This window comes from Netta rufina (assembly GCF_964035555.1).
Source record: "Netta rufina genome assembly, chromosome: 7".
NCBI classification, from domain to species: domain Eukaryota; kingdom Metazoa; phylum Chordata; class Aves; order Anseriformes; family Anatidae; genus Netta; species Netta rufina.
The window spans coordinates 2996632-3012369 of NC_140130.1; the positions used below are offsets into that span (position 1 = coordinate 2996632).

The 15738-nt window shown below is 43.7% G+C and overlaps 1 protein-coding gene across 4 annotated transcripts in view; it reads right to left on the reverse strand.

Moving 5' to 3' along the window:
• Nucleotides 1–15738, reverse strand: part of JMJD1C (jumonji domain containing 1C) — a 153195-nt gene that overhangs the window by 18358 nt on the left and 119099 nt on the right. For 3 of the 4 annotated variants that reach the window (XM_084290058.1, XM_084290057.1, XM_084290059.1), the window contains 9 exons: nucleotides 15566–15690; nucleotides 14171–14314; nucleotides 13860–14052; nucleotides 12097–13772; nucleotides 8882–9054; nucleotides 5970–8179; nucleotides 2801–3002; nucleotides 971–1185; nucleotides 18–170 (listed from right to left, as the gene is read on the reverse strand). In XM_084290058.1, the coding sequence (XP_084146184.1) occupies nucleotides 18–170; nucleotides 971–1185; nucleotides 2801–3002; nucleotides 5970–8179; nucleotides 8882–9054; nucleotides 12097–13772; nucleotides 13860–14052; nucleotides 14171–14314; nucleotides 15566–15690 (5091 nt within the window). The remainder of the gene's footprint in view (nucleotides 1–17; nucleotides 171–970; nucleotides 1186–2800; nucleotides 3003–5969; nucleotides 8180–8881; nucleotides 9055–12096; nucleotides 13773–13859; nucleotides 14053–14170; nucleotides 14315–15565; nucleotides 15691–15738) is intronic. The other variant, XM_084290060.1, reaches the window with a different exon arrangement.

Sequence of the window (15738 nt, forward strand, 5' to 3'; positions counted from 1 at the left end):
GTTCATAAAGAACTGACCTCTAGAACTTTTTCTTTCCTTTGCCTTGTAACAATCCAGGCAGACCACAAATCCACATTTTTGGCAGACCCAGTGAATGTTAAATAATGTGGCTTCGCATGCATCACACATCTCACGGACTCCTCTCACCGCTCTCTTCCATGCGATTTTGGCTGAAATACAAAATAAGCAGAATAAAAGGCCTGAAATTTAAATGCAAGACACAGAATGAATGGTCGTAATAGATGAAGCATTCGTGATTTTCCCCTCAGATGCAGCCAGGGGTGGAGGAAGAAAATGATCCCTCATGAACAGGCCATCAACATATACCCCCTTAGCTGCATTACGCAGCAACCCCTCAGTGTCCGTGTCAAGACACTAGAGAGAGATTAAAAAACAAAGACTAAAGTAATACAGGAAGAATACTGCTGCTCTACATGGGAGCTACAAGTACGTCCTCCTTGCACTGGGGGGAATTAGCAGAGCCCCTACCCAGCTCCCAGCCTGCACCCACGTGCTGTGGACCAGAACAGAGCAACCACGGCTTCGGTGGGGAGGAGGCCCATGCGCTGCAAGGCCCACGCTGTTGCATTCTGCTCCGTGCTTCTGCAGAGAAGGCACGTTGGAAGCACAACATCTGTTGGCAGGAAGCACTACTGGCTCGCTGCGGGCCTTGGCTTGGAGCTGGCTGGAGAGCTGGCGGCCACGCTGGGAAGCGAGGCTGCTCCAGCCCCAGCGGCAGCCTGGCCCTGGCCCAGCAGCACCACCCACCAAGGCCTGCAGCCCAGCCCCAAAGCCCACCGAGGGAGGCTGCTGCCCCTTCCCAACGGAACAACACGGCCTGTTTCAATCAAAAGGTGACAGCCTGGTACTGCAAGCAGCTCAGAAGGGGGCAGGGGGTCACGGCCAACACAAACACCTCAACAGAACTGCACAACACCAAAACCAGAAAGAGCATGTGAGATTTCCTTACCGTCTTTTTTCACCCAGGACATGGCTGTTTTCTCGGATGTTACCAACTGACAAAATTTATCTCCTATGATATCTAAAATATATTTAGAAGTTTCTAGGTCCAGTTCATCATCTTCATAGTTTTCGTGTGTCCATAAACTCAGCGCCTCATCATCATATTGATCAGGAGAGGAGAAACCATCTATTCTAACCACTCCATTCTTACTAAAAGATAACCTAAAACCGAAAACAAATAGTTTAACTGCACATCCTACAAGGTGGCTTAGTTTACCTACTAATTACAGAAATTACAGAAAATGGCCTTAAAGCAGACAGTAAGGAAACATGGAAATTAGGAGTAACTTTTTAGGCAGAACACTGGATCCAGTATAGTCATCACTCACTCTCTGTAACATTTACCACTGCTTTAACATTGCAGATGGAAAGTTATCTTCTCCTTCTTGTTTGGCCAAAGTTTGGGTCCACCTACTCCTCACCTTTAATTTTCACAGCATCTGTGTCAGCAATCACTCAGTCTGACTCATATTTTCAATCCTACTGCTCTCACTCTCAGAGAATAGGAGTTAAAACACTGCATTCAAGTCTTTCCAGGCAGAACAGATCACTACTACAAAATACTGTTTACATACCACCTTTAAAATAACTGAAGGTTTTCCTGTGATCCTACCCAAAGCCATTCTACTAACCCCACCTATAATCAGCAACAATTAATTATTCCATCTCTCTCACGTAATACGAGGTAATTCATTATTCACAGGCGATTATCACAGCAGTTAAGGAATTTTACAGTATTGTCAGTAAAGCAGTCACAAAAACAGAAGTATCAAAAATGATATCCAGATGGGTATTAAATGAACAATTTGAAGAAAAGATGAGTTTTCTTTTACAGTAACGACTTCCAACAGTAGTGCAAACTTCATTAGATTCAAGCCCTAGTATGCAATCATAATGAAAATTATTAAAATGCTGTGAACTGTACCCCACGAAATTCAAAACAAATTCCATGCCTGTGTTTGAAAATGTTGAAAGAAATTTTATCACTGATGTTCTCTTTTTCACACAGAAGCAGCAGCTCACAATCTAACTCTGCCACACTGGGAATCAAATATTTTTATACAGAAGGTATTCTGAGTCCAACCTTAAAACAAATCCTCGTAGGTCTACTGGCTCTTGTAACTAAAGCTTCAATCCAAAAGAATTAAAGTCAATTCAGGGAACAGCAATGTCCTTTCCAAAACATGTTGGCTCTATATTGCCAACACAGCCCACGTGCAAATTAACGCCATTTGGATCTGTGTTGACAGCCATGCTGCCTGTGCCACGCACGCTATGCTGCATTCTGGGAACTTCCTTCCCCATTTACGAGTTTCCTCGATTTGCCATAATTGTAAAAAGGGAAGGCAGAACTCCTCTGTCCTCAGAAAACTCCCATAAACCTCAAGCAGCATTCCCACCATCTACTGGCACAAGAACAATTATGAATTAGCGCAACTCTGTGGTTGTACAACTTGTCCAGAGTAATTGAAGCCTGCCTTTTGAAAATCCCACTTCAAATGTCAGACACCTGTGTGATGGTGATGCATTACATCTTCTGCTTGCCTAAGGTACACTGGGCAGCTGTTCTGATGTCTTTGCTATAAAGCTTCAAACAGCAATGAAGTCAATCCACAAAAGAAGTAAGAAATACAAATGTAAATACTGCTAAATTAGGCAGTGTCTTTTATCAGGCAAACTGAGCCAGAAAAATCAGACACGCTTTCAGGCACACAAGTCCTTTGTCAGTATTACTTTTAAGTTAAAACACCGCGTATCAGGAGACAGCTGCACTTACCGTCGAAAGTAGTAAAATCTACAAAACACTGGTGAGTGAGTTGGTTCTTCACCTTTCTTGCTTCTTATTAGCCTACATTCTCTGCATTTCTGCAAATTTGGTCCTATTTCAGAGCAGGAATCATCCTGCAAGAAGGACTCTCCTGTTTGCTTCAGCTTCTTCACTTTGCGCCAATCTTTTAACACTGAGCGAGGTATACCAGCTGCAAAAGCAAGAGTGGTGTCAGAAGATGTACCGCAGGCCCTTATACTCAGAACACAGTTAGATCACTCTGCATTCAGTACTTCTCAAAGTGCATTTGTTGTGTTCATAACATACTTCATTATTACTTCTGTTTTTCCACCCATTAGACTTATGCATGCAGGAGTACAGTTACCTATTTGCTGAGCTACAAGGAACACCCAGGACTTGCTATTTTCTCTTAAATTAGGTGTACAGTTCACCAAATATTCCACTCTACTTTGTGGAACTGCAGAGAGAACCTCACTCTTACAAACACGTAAAATAACACAATATGCCAAGAAGGAAAGGTTTGCAGTTTGTTTCAAGTGAAAATGTATGCAAGAAGGCAGTAATTTAATGAATTAAAGCAGAGCTTTAAAAAAAAAAAAAAAAAAAGACATCCTGCTTCTTTGGAATTTACTTTGCTGAGGGTTGTACAGTTATAATTACAGAAGAACAGTCCTATTCACGTGTAACTCATCTGAGCTTAGTGTAAAGTATCAGGCATAAGGAAACAGAGAATTCATTTACTTTCTTTCAAATTTGTTGGCTTTGGAAAACAAGAAGTAAAATTCTGTTTTCAATATCAAAGTCAGTCAGCCTGACCCTGAGTAACACAAGGAGCAGCTCTATTGAGTAATACGTGCAATTTTCACATACGCGTTTTGAAACTGAACCCTGTTGTTATTTAACCAGGCTTTCGATTTAATGACTTTTATAAGTGGCACCAGTTTCATCTGCAGATAGATAGGAGTATCTGTCATTTAATCTACTGCTACTCTTGAAAGTTCATGTCCTGTAAACACGGATCTGATGCAGGGTGAAAGAGGTTAGGGTGCTAACTTTGGACTTGGTACCTGGGTTCAGATCTGTATTTTGCCAGACTTCTTGTGTAAACTTTGCAGGTGACAGACTCTTTATGCCTCAGTTCATTGCCTAGATAACGCATTCCCAACTCACCTGATGAGCACAAAGGTAACTGGATTAAAGCTTGAGAGTAGAAAAGGCCAAAGTGCAGACTTGTTAGCCCAAAAGAAACTGTTTTCTGCCTTGGATCCAGAGACCCCTGGAGTCATCTGGGAGCTGCCAGACTTCACATTTTGGGGGCAGGAACTTGGAAGACCCCCAGTGCCTGCAGAAGTGTAACATTCCTCGCTTTGCGGGAGGGAGCCTTGCAGCCCGGAGCTCTGAGCACTCTGGCTAGCACAAGGGCTCCCAGGGCTTCCAGCAATGGCAGCGGGACAAAGCAGCTTTCAGCCCTGCCAGTATCCAGATACCACCCACGTGGCCACTGCCACCGAGCCCCAGATGCTGAAGCAGAATTATCTTCAGCAACCTAAAGGGAGCCCAGGCAGCCGCTCCCCGGGGACCTTCTCTTTCCTGAAAGCTCAGAGCTAAGTATGTTTTTGGGTAAACCTTTGGGGAAAGTCCTCCACTTAACAAGATCTCTGACCAGCTCTCTCAGAAATTGTAATGATGCTGACCCAAGACAAACTGCTAGAAGTATCAGAAATGCTCATCTATTTAATGGGTCATGGAGAAGAAACAGAAACCCCCCTGGGTCTATTGAGATGTCAGGAAAGGAAGGCAAGCACGGAAAACTGCTACCATGGGACAGACTCAATACGTCAAGGTACAGAACACATGCTGTGCTAGGGACAAAATAACAGAATACCCGAAACTCCTACCCATTTTTGGACCTGAATCCCATGAAACAATACCATAATGTGTTACAACATACTGCTTTCATACTCTTGTAACACTAGCCAAGGAGACACTGCCTTCCCTTAAGTTATCGAATGAACCCCTCTAAAACAAACCCATGAAAAAAATCCTTTGCAACAATACAAAGATCACAAAGACCTAGCCTGCTACACGTATATGTATAATATATGTATATCTACAGTTCACTTTTTTTTAAAAAAAAGAGAGGGTGTGTTCTCCTTGATCTTCCCCTTAAGTTGGAAGAAAAAAAAAAAAAAAAGAAAAAGTAATAATGCTATCACTGGACCCAAGCCAAAATACCTCAGACAGATTGCATCACTGCCAGGACACAGTAGGACTTCGGCATCAAGTGTTCTCGGATACTACAAGAACAACTTCATACACTAGGCAGTGAAAAGCCAAAGAATGTAATTACAGGGAGCAGTGCTCATTTTCTTCCTAACTGTACTTAAAAATTCTTGCAAAAAGTAGCCGTAGACTTTCTCATACTCAACTAAACCAGAACAAAGACAAAAGAATACTGCACGGAGAAGAATAAATTAGGATAAAAAATAAGGTAAGTTCTTAAATAAAATCACTCCGGTTGGCAGACCAGTTTCTCTTTTTTAGACAAATCTAGTTACAATGTGGTACACACAACAGCATTACATATAAATTGAAATTCCTATTTCCCTAAATTTCCTTAAACAAGAGGGATGTTAACACCATATAATACACACGCTAGTCGAGAGTGTGAAATGACTCTCCCTCAAACCTTTCATTAAATTAACCAAATTGTAGCAGAGCGGCATCAGGCTCTCAAGGAACTGCCTTTGGCTTTCTGATCAAAGGATGAATTCAAGTTCAACAATAGAGAACCTCTCCCCCTGTAGCACTCTAAAAATAAATGCACTAGACTTTAAAAAAAAAAAAAAATCAGTACAAGTAACATAACTCTCTGCGCTAGTCTGGTGAATTACGATGGACAGCATAAACCAGTTTGTTTGCTGCCTATTTTTAGGCCGAGAACCAGTTTGTACACATATACACAGAATGCTCAATTTCTTAACCCAAGATATTTCAGAGGACCTCAAGACCGATAAATCTGGATCCAGGCTTTTTCACAAGCATGCTCTTGAAATCTTTTCCCAGCTATTGCACATAGCGTGCACAAACCCTCCAGGATTAACGCTGCTGGAGTTCACATTAGTTTGTCTTTTCCAAATCAGATTAATATACTCACTGCTGTTACTGCTGCTCTGTAACTTCAGCTTGCTTTTTTCTTTGGCACTCCGGCTAAGAACACCATTCGGTTTTACTTCTTCCTCCGTATCACCCTTTTTTTTCTGCAAATCATTTTGTTTCTTTTTGTAAGTTGGCTTGGGCTGCCGTTTAGTCCTTTGCTCTGACTTGCTCTCACTTTCATCAGAGTCTCCACTTTCAGAGCCAGACTCGTAAGTTCGTTTTGCTTTTCTCCTAGGGTGCTTATCTTCCTTCACAAACTTATCTGCCAAGATTTTACTATCTATGTTATTTTGCAAATCATTTGATGTAGAAGCTATTAAATTGACAGTACATGGCTTAATAATTTCTGAAACACTGTTCCCTGAATTCTCCTTTTTATTAGTGTTTTTATCTTCCTCTGAATGCCTTGTTAGCCAAGCCTTTTTCAGTTTAGTGTGGTAGTTTGGCTGACTTGTCTGGGAAGTTTGCCCACTGCCTACAGAGTTTGCTTTGTTTATTGTATTGCAGACGATAGCACTGTCTAGGGGGAGAGAGGTTGAAAATGTCTGATTTTTCACAGAGTTGGCCTCTGTCTCACTGGTGTTACTACTTTTAAACTGAGCCGCAGCCAACGCTGCCTTGTGCTTTTTCAAATGGACGAAGTCGCTGGAGGTGGAGAATCCCGAGCCGGGCTGAGCAGCGCTGCCGGTCTTGCCAGGGGCAGGCGTAGCCGGCGCCGGGGCGCTGACCTTGCATTCCTGGGCCTGTGCCGCCGCCTGACTCGCCGCTCTCGAGGCAGCACACTCCAGCGGTGCGCAGGCCAGGACCGTGTTCGATAAGGAGTAAGTCACTTCGGAGCTGCCCCAGCTTGACACGCTGGTAGTCGTAGCCGCCGATGCGGTTACATCCGTTTTAGTACTGCAGATCATAGTTGTGGTAGGGGTGACAGAACGAGGAACGCTGCCTTGCGAGACAGCTGGAAATTTCTTTTCATACTGTGTGCGAGCACTGTCTGAGTTCATATTTGGCAGAATGATTCTTCCAGTCTCTCTGGCTTCCGCTGTTTTCAGGCAATCTGCTTGATTTGTCACAGCTGAAGATCTCTCACTGGCTCGATCTTTGGAAGCTGACTGCATTACGGCTACGCTATCATATTTCGTGCTAGAAGGAGGACGCACAATAACAGATGCCGTGGCGGACTGCGACTTTCCGCTCATTCTTTCAACATGCCAGTCCACTTTTTCATTATTTGGGGCGTTGTTAGACTTCCACATTTCAGATAAATTCTGTTCAGAAGCGCTCTTGTAAACAGTCTGAGCTTCCTTAGGTTCAGGGACTAAAGTCGGTGGTTTCTGCAATTCCTGTATTTTACCACCACCGGCATTAACGGGTTGAACAGGGGTCAGGGTGGGAGGCGAAAGGCTGCTGTAGCTGCTTTCCTTCTTCTCCAGGTTCTGGTGCACAGGGGGGTGAAACACAGGGGCTCTGTGCAAGGCAGGCATACTCCGGAGTGTATTTGAAGATGAGACTGACAGCTGAGTAGGGCTTCTGCTGTCATTTCTGAAAGAATTGACTGAGTGAGACTGCACTGACTGTGAAAGCTGCTCAGATATCTTGCTTGCAGAGCTGTCGCTCTCAGGTTGGTGCTTAATTAAAGGGGGAGGTTTTGAAAGAGAAGAAATGTAAGAAGGAAGAGACTGGGAACTAGCTGCTGTTGAAGGACAATTAGTCTGCTTCTCAACATACGCACTTGAAGCTTCCTTGGACGGGTATGATCTCGGTGGTTCATTTACTACGCTGTTAGACAAGGTGGTGAAATAGTTACTCTGCGGCAAGCTCTGTGGGACCGAATGCTTCATTTTATACAGTTCTGACACAGAGCGTTCTGCATCTTTCTCATATTTTACTGAATGGCTTTTGGGACTCGAGGATAAGGATGTTACCCTAGAGTAGTTCTCCCTCTCCCCCTCCAGTGCCTTTATTTTAGCTGTGAAAGGAGCAACTTCAATACTTTCTTGGAGTATCCGTCTATGTTCTTCTTTGTATTTGCTCAGTCGCTCCCCCGTCTCCTGCGGTGGCCTTGGCAGCTGGTTCAACATTGGATCTGCAAAATGTCTCTGCATATGGCTCTCCTTTGCTGTCTGTGTTCTGCTTTGCTCCAGCTCTGTCTTTATTGGTGCAGTTGTAACGGAACGTAAAGGTTCGATAAATGCTTTCCTCTCCAGCTCTCTGTTTGAAAAAGGTTACACAGTTTAGTTTGAATGTTCCACAACAAGCTACACAGAAGACCTTTCTTCCCATGCTCTGAACAAAGTTATCTATTAACACAAAATAAACTTTTCTTTATATTAGGCACAATTTTCAAAAGTCTTCAGATGACTCAGGAACCCAAGTACCATTCAAAGTCAACAGGGCAGAGTCTGTTTTGCAGCACACTGACAAGCTTTTCCCTATCACAGGCACCCACGTTTGCAAATAAACTAAAATGCAGCTAGAAGACAACGTCAGGGGCTGAAATACACCCTCTTGGACTGCACTCTGTTTACACCATGCACAGAGTTGGGACTGTTCAGCGTGGAGAAGAGGAGGCTCGGGGGGACCTTATCAGTGTCTGTATACACCTGAAGGTGCCATGAGGACAGAGCCAGGCTCGTTTGAGTGGTGCCCAGTGCCAGGACATGAGGCGACAGGCACACAAGAGGTTCTGTCCGAACACCTGAAGCACTTCTGTGCTGTGCGGGTGACCGAGCGCTGGCACAGGCTGCCCAGAGCGGTTGTGGAATCTCCTTGGGGATGGTCAAAAGCCACCTGGACATGACCCTGGACCCTGCTCTCGTTGGCCCTGCTCGAGCAGTGGTTGGCCCAGATGGCCTCCAGAGGTCCCTGCCAAGCCCATCCTGCGAGTCTGAGTTGGAATAACCGTGCACTTACTCTTTGTGATGCTCTACTATACTTTTGGACAACGGTGGGCTAGAATGCGCTGCCAGTTTGAGAGGTCGAAGGGGATCTGCACTGGACGGTCGCACAGGAATGTGACTCAGTAATCCAAGGCTGTCAGCTGAGGTCACAGGGGTGGGCTGGTGTAACCACGGGCTGGGAGTATTCTGTTAACACCAACACAGAAAACATCAGATTTCAACATAATCATGGGACCTTCAGCACAGCACCACAAGAGGTACTGCACCATGTCCTACCAATGAGCAGAGTGAAGTAATTTATTTTAGCATCAAATCAAATACAGTAAACACAATTTATTATTTTAAATCACTTTCTAATCACCTGGAACATCTGATTATACTTCCCTCTAGGCTTACAGCATACAAAATAAATTACATATTTCAGAAGCATTCCTAAAACAGTTTCCTATTTAAGTATTCAGTATGAATTGTCAATTACTAGAATGGGATCTCAAGGTACTTCGTCACAACTACCAAACCAATGACAGTCTGATGGTACTTTACTTCAGTTACTAATAAAAAAGACCATTAGCTGTTCAATGACTTGCAAGAAGTACTTCTTTTAAAGGAAAAATACAGTTTATTAGTTCTGGAAAACAATCTCCACGTAGGTAGCAAGTCTCAATATAAGGGACACAAACATCTCCTTCCCAGTTGGTTCCTCTCCTACTCCCAACCAAAATTAAGAATGATAATCCTAATTAATCTGCTTTATGTTGCCAGGTGTTTGTATAGGGTAATTTCATGATCAGCACACTATTAATATCATACAGGTACATATGTGCCAAACTTTGCAGTATGGCAAAAGCACAGAATGCACCATTTTGTACTGTACACCTAAATACATAAAAGCCTGGCAACGCAAATAAGCTTCTACTTGGGCATTTTCTCTGAAACTTGTAGAATAGCTCTGCAGAAGAGACCCATGAGCAGTTCTCAGGCTCTTTCCCCCTTCCCTCTCCTGTTTGAGGCTTGCTTAGGAGAAATAGGTGCTGGCTCGTGGTCTGGGCTGAAAGGGAGGGCACTCTGCTGGGGAGTGCTGGTCAAGTGCTAGGAACAGGCATGGAAGAAAGGGTGGGGACAAGAAAAAGCAGAACTCCCACTTACACCCCAAAGCCTCTCAGTGCCAATCCACCCCTAATTCCTGTTATTGCCCAGCGCTTCTTCCCTCCTCTGCTCCTCACCAGTACATCCCAGATGAGAAATGCTGCAGTAGAAGAGCAGCAAAAAGCTCTCATGGCACATGCACACAATACAAAATGGATCTGCAGGTGCTACAACTTTGAAGTTCTCATTTCTAGACTTCTGAATATTTAAAGAAACCGCTTGGGTTTTGTGCTAACAGTTTTAGTGCACACATTTGCTAGGCCAGGAGTTCCCACGCTGCGGCGAGTTCCCACGAATAGCCTGTAAGCTGCATTAAAGTATTATGCAAAAAAGACCCATCACCTTCTCCCTAGAGGAGCTGGGGAACAGCTGCTTGGGCACCAAATGTTGCCCAAACAGCCCCATGACTCCACCTGCAGCCATCCACGGCCCAGCCCAAAGCCAGGAGCTGCCCCAGTCCCCTGCAGCCACTGGGCCAAGGTGGGGTTGGGGCACGCTTCCTCCAGCAGCTCAGCACGGCTCGGCCCCGAGCCGAGGGTGGCTGCTGCTTTTGCTACAGCTGAAACACGGATTCCTGTCTACGATCACAGCAGCCATGCAAACTCTTTCTGGAAACGCCCATCCTGGGGTTTTAAGACGTATTTAAAAAAGGCCTCCAGTGCCAGAGCCAGAAGACAAGTCACCACAAGACAATTGCCACATATCAACATAATTAAAAAGCTACGTGCCTCGGTATGCATGGCTGCATACTTCAGGCAACCAAAGCGAAAACCGAGTCTATCCTACGTTCTGCAAAATGGACCTCAGTAGGGGGTGGAGCGAGTAGCAACATGAAGCAAGAAACCCATCTATAGTTTTGTCTTAAGGCTTTTCTTCCCTGCTGCATTTGACTTTATCACATTTTAGATCAAACTGACTCCGTATTACAAGGCCAACTCAAACTGAGTGTTTGGGAAAGACTCAGCCACAATGGTTTGGCTTTTCTCAAGAACGAGGCTGGGGAAGAATAGTTTTCCCCATGATGGAGAAGAAAAAAAAAATCTTTATAACCATTCAGAAACTCCCAGCTTTGACGCAAAGGCTTACAATTTGGCAGAAGGACCACTGTCAGCGACATGCCTTTTGTGGTCCCTGTGAAAATCTGCCCAAATTTGGCCAAGTTTAAGCCTCTAAAATCAGTATGCACATGCTTAGGGGAGGTTTCATGGAAGTTGGCAGCAAAGCCCTCCAAAGTTTCTGTCTGTGCTACATATGCTTCATCTTAGGCTATTCCTACAAGGTGCCTGCAATGAGCAAGCTGTATCCCAAGCCTGCAGGAGCTGAGAGAAGTTTTTCTGTAATTGCCGTGTCTGCCTGCCAACCAACACCACGGCACTGGGCACTATGCTGAAAAACAACTGATTTCTCCTGGGGCTTCAACAGTTGTACACAGTGCAGAGACAGAGGAATCTCCCTGACTCGAATACAGAGGAGTAGAAAGCAGATGAGAAGGCAAAGATGTGTGTAAACAGGAACAGAGAGGGAGAAAGGGATGTTCCAACAGAGGCTACACAGACAGATGTGTAAGGACAAGAGAAATGAGCACATAAGATTTATATATGCTAGAGTTTTTCTCCTCAGAATTTCCCACTTGGTTTAGGACTCCTTCAGTCCCAGCCTTCCCCATTATCCTGCAAACACACACAAAATTTCACTAAGCAGACAACTGCTGTACCTCTTCCAGCACTCACCTCACCTAAGGGTTTCCATAATTTAAGATGGCAAACATTCACCCCGAGGACCTTAGGTCCCAAATACACTGGCTGACCTCACCTGGTCATGAACTAAAACCAAACATTTCATCTTACTTGAAAATATGTTGGAAATCAACGTCCGGAGAACTCCCTACTCGTGGCACTGTGAAACAAAGGGTACCACTGGATCGCCACTTCTGGTTCTACGTCTACTCCCAACCACCTCCCTCACCGCACGCTTGGTGACGCGCTTGGCGTGCCCCAAACTGCTGAGCCTGTACCTAGAAAATTGCTCCTGGAAAAGACCAGCCTCAGCGAGACACGTACTCGAGAAATCAGCACAACTTACCCTTCTCAAGGAAGCCTCCGCGTTAACAGGAGTTTCCGGGTGGACCCATTTCGAGGAGGGCAGACCGAGTCCTGAGTAAGCATGTGTTCCGTTTGGATACTGCCAAATAATTGGATAAAGCCCTAGCTGATTATAGGAAGCAGAAGGATGAGCTTGTCCGAGAAGATGTGGAGACTGGTGTTGTAACATCTGTTGCTGCTGCTGGTGTGCTAATGCCAAATGGCTTAGGCTGCTAGCATGAGCAGTCTCTAGTCGCGGGTGGCCACCCAGCAAGGAGGCAGCAGGCACTCCGGGTAACACTGCAGGAAGTAGATGAGGGTGATGAACAGAATGGTGAGGTGCGCTACTAAGGGGGTGAGTGTTAATAGCGGACAAGGGAGTCTGAGTTGAAGACCCAGCTAGCAGATGGGATGAACCAGTTAATGCAGGATGATGAGCGTTTGGATTTAAACAGGCTCGGTGGGATGAGGAATGCAGAGGATAATTATGCTGATGCAAATAAGGTGAAATGTGATTAGTTCCTGTTTCTTGTCCAATCAGAGTGGGGTCCCTGTACACCGTGAAATGTTCATTCTTGTCAATGATAAGAGGACTTTTAGTAGCTTCTAGAGCACTAACTCTAGCTGGAACTGGATGAAAACTAGACCTAGGCAAATCATGATCAGTTTTATTGGCTGACCTTGTTACTCCAGTAGTATGGCTGTTTTGGGAACTAACCTTAGACTTCACAGTATCAGAAGATTGGGTGAATTTAGGCTTAACATCAGGTGACTTTGTTTTAGGATGATCAACTGAAGCACTAGGTTTGGACTTCACAGAATCAGGGACTGGACTTTGTTTACGCAGTTTACTCTCTTCTGCTAGAGAAGCTACATTTAACGAAGACATATACGAGCCATACTGCACTTTTTCCTTTTCAGGATTTAAATGTTCATTTACCGGTAATGCTTTCACAACCCCAGGTTGTATCAAATCCATTTTGTTAACAACACAGCTAACCCAACTTTGATCAGCATCCTGTTTTCGTGCTTCAAGGAAATTTGCAGCTGCAAACTGCTGTTTTAGATCACTACTGTGCGATTCTATTTTCTGAACCGTTTGCAAACCAAAGGTACTTGCAGCATTATCCTGGCTCTCCTTTTCAGACTTGTTTTCGTTAGTTATATCAACAACACATTTCGGAGTAGGAGGTCTGGGTACAAACTGCTCATTTTTTAATTCCGCAGCATGATGTTTTTCTGCATTGCACTCTTGAACATGTGGATCCTTGGAATTCTGCTCATAAGGTGTTGGCTGCTCTGCCGCATGGAGTGAAGGCTTTTCCTGCTGATCCAAGATGGATGACTTCAGTCTTTCCGTCTCTTCACGTGTTTTATCTTCCTGTGTTTCATCCCACGGAGACCGCCTATCTGTTAGTGTCTGCTCTGCTCCCTCAACAGTTTGGGATTTTCCTTCTTCTCCATTTATCTTTGAAGTGTTCTTGCTTTTTAACTCATTCTCTGAATTTTGCTCTGAGGACGAATCTGTTAATCTTTTATTTGAAATTTCTGAGTCACTGCTCTCAGAGTAATCTGAGATATTGTCTGTCCGCAGTCTCTTCATATTTAATTTCTTTTCATCCTCTTCAGGTTTTCTTCTTTTACTAAGGAAATGTTTATTTTTGTTTTTGGGGTTTTCTGTAAAAGACAAGAACATGTCTGTCACATTTTCAGGCTAGCACTGTTTTAAGCAGCTCTCCCTCCCTTTCCAGTAACCGTTCTTACCTCCTCGACCTATGTAATCATATCTTTCTTCCTTCATCTTCTCTTCATCAGGCATGCTGCTATCTGAGCCTTTCCTCTTATTTGGCCGAGTGTTCCTCTGCTGCTGGTGCTGGTGAGAATTCTGTTTTGGTGCTGCAGTTTGGGAATTCATTGCTGGTCTGGGACTATTTGCTTGTGCACGTGTATAATGACCCTAAAAATAGTTTTGTGATTAATAGACTTGAATACAACTTTAAGCAGCAACTTTAAACAGGTATTTTTAATATTCACAATATACAAAAGTATTTAGGTAAAAAGATAAATGTATCTACGTGAACTGTGTTGCTGTTCTGGTTGGAACGAGACCGCCGGCGTGAAGTGATGCCAATATTTTCACCTTTCAACAAAGAGTGAACAACATCATCTAGAAAGGTCATCTGAACCATAGAAGGATCAACATTCTGAGGTTCTAACACCTGGTTATTGAAAAAAGGGGAAAAAAATAATAACCATCAGCATATGCTCAGACATATCCAATCTATACTTTCTGTATCAGTATTCACCAGCCTACGTTGTGTGCTCAAGATTAATTAGAGAAAAGACTACTTAATCCTGACAAGCAGAACTGAAATGCCTTCTCAAAAGGCTGGGAATAGAGTAAAACCAAAGCAAACGTTATCTTTACATTTCATGGTAATGATAACTTTATTTTTTCCCTTCTTTATTTTTAAATTCCACTTCTTCACTGCTCCTTCCCTCACACTGACCTGAAAATTTGAAATTAAAAGATTCTGAGCTCTTCATAGGGGGTAATCCCTAAGTAGCAATTAAAATAAACAATCATTTTGGAAAATTTCCTGCAGAAGCACACTACAGTATTACTTCCAAATGAAGTAACTGCTGAAAGAAAGGAACCAAAACAACTAGAGAGAACTCTAAGAACAGAAGAGTGTTACTAGTGAGGGATTATCTTTCAGAAAGAAGAAAATGCTAAACAGATCTTTAACCAATATGCTGCAAAGCAAAAGGATTAATATTTGGGGACAATAATTAGAGCAAATGAAGGGAAAGAATGGACTTCAGCATGAGACTAGTCTTAAATTTCTACTGTCACACATGATTTAGTCAGTCATTTCAAGGCAGATGGGTCATTTACTATATTAATGTTGAGTCATTACTCTGGCCTCCTGAAACAGAATTAATTACTGCCACTAGAAATACCAGCATTAATTCTTTTTGTAATGTCAACTTCAGAAATACAACTAAAACCCACCATAGTAAATGCAAATTAGGGTGGCAGTAAATGCTTAATTCAATAAATGGTGGAAAGTGGGTATTTCAACTGCTTGGAAGAAGTAATTGTTACTGCAGCACTAAAGGATTTCAGCATTGAGAGAAGAAATTCTCAACAGAGCTGACAGGGAAGACCAGTTCTTAGAACTAGACCACTTTACTTCAAAGACTTAGCTCGTCTAATAGCGACAACGGAAGAAAAGCCAAACTGTAGGGCTGGAATTAATCATATCATTGCACATTCAGCTTCAGGATGGCATTAACCGCCAGTCCAGCACAAAGTCAAGCTGAATTTTCAGCAGAGGAAATAACAGACATGCCCCAATGGAAGCGGTAAGTTCAGTGCTTTCCAGGGTACTACCAAAAAGTGGAAAAGCTCCCAGCGCATGGTTTATTTAAAGGTTGTTTTCCAAGCATCACAGAGTCAAACTCACCTGGTCATTCATAACAACCATAGTGCGGGTGAAGAGATCATGATGAGTAATGATCCCAGTGAACCACTGGGTGGCAGAATCCTGTCTGTACACTCTCACCCTATAACCATTTAAGGAGTACGGACCTTTAGAAGGGGAAGAAATAAAAAAAAAAAGCCGTTGAGGAATTCAGC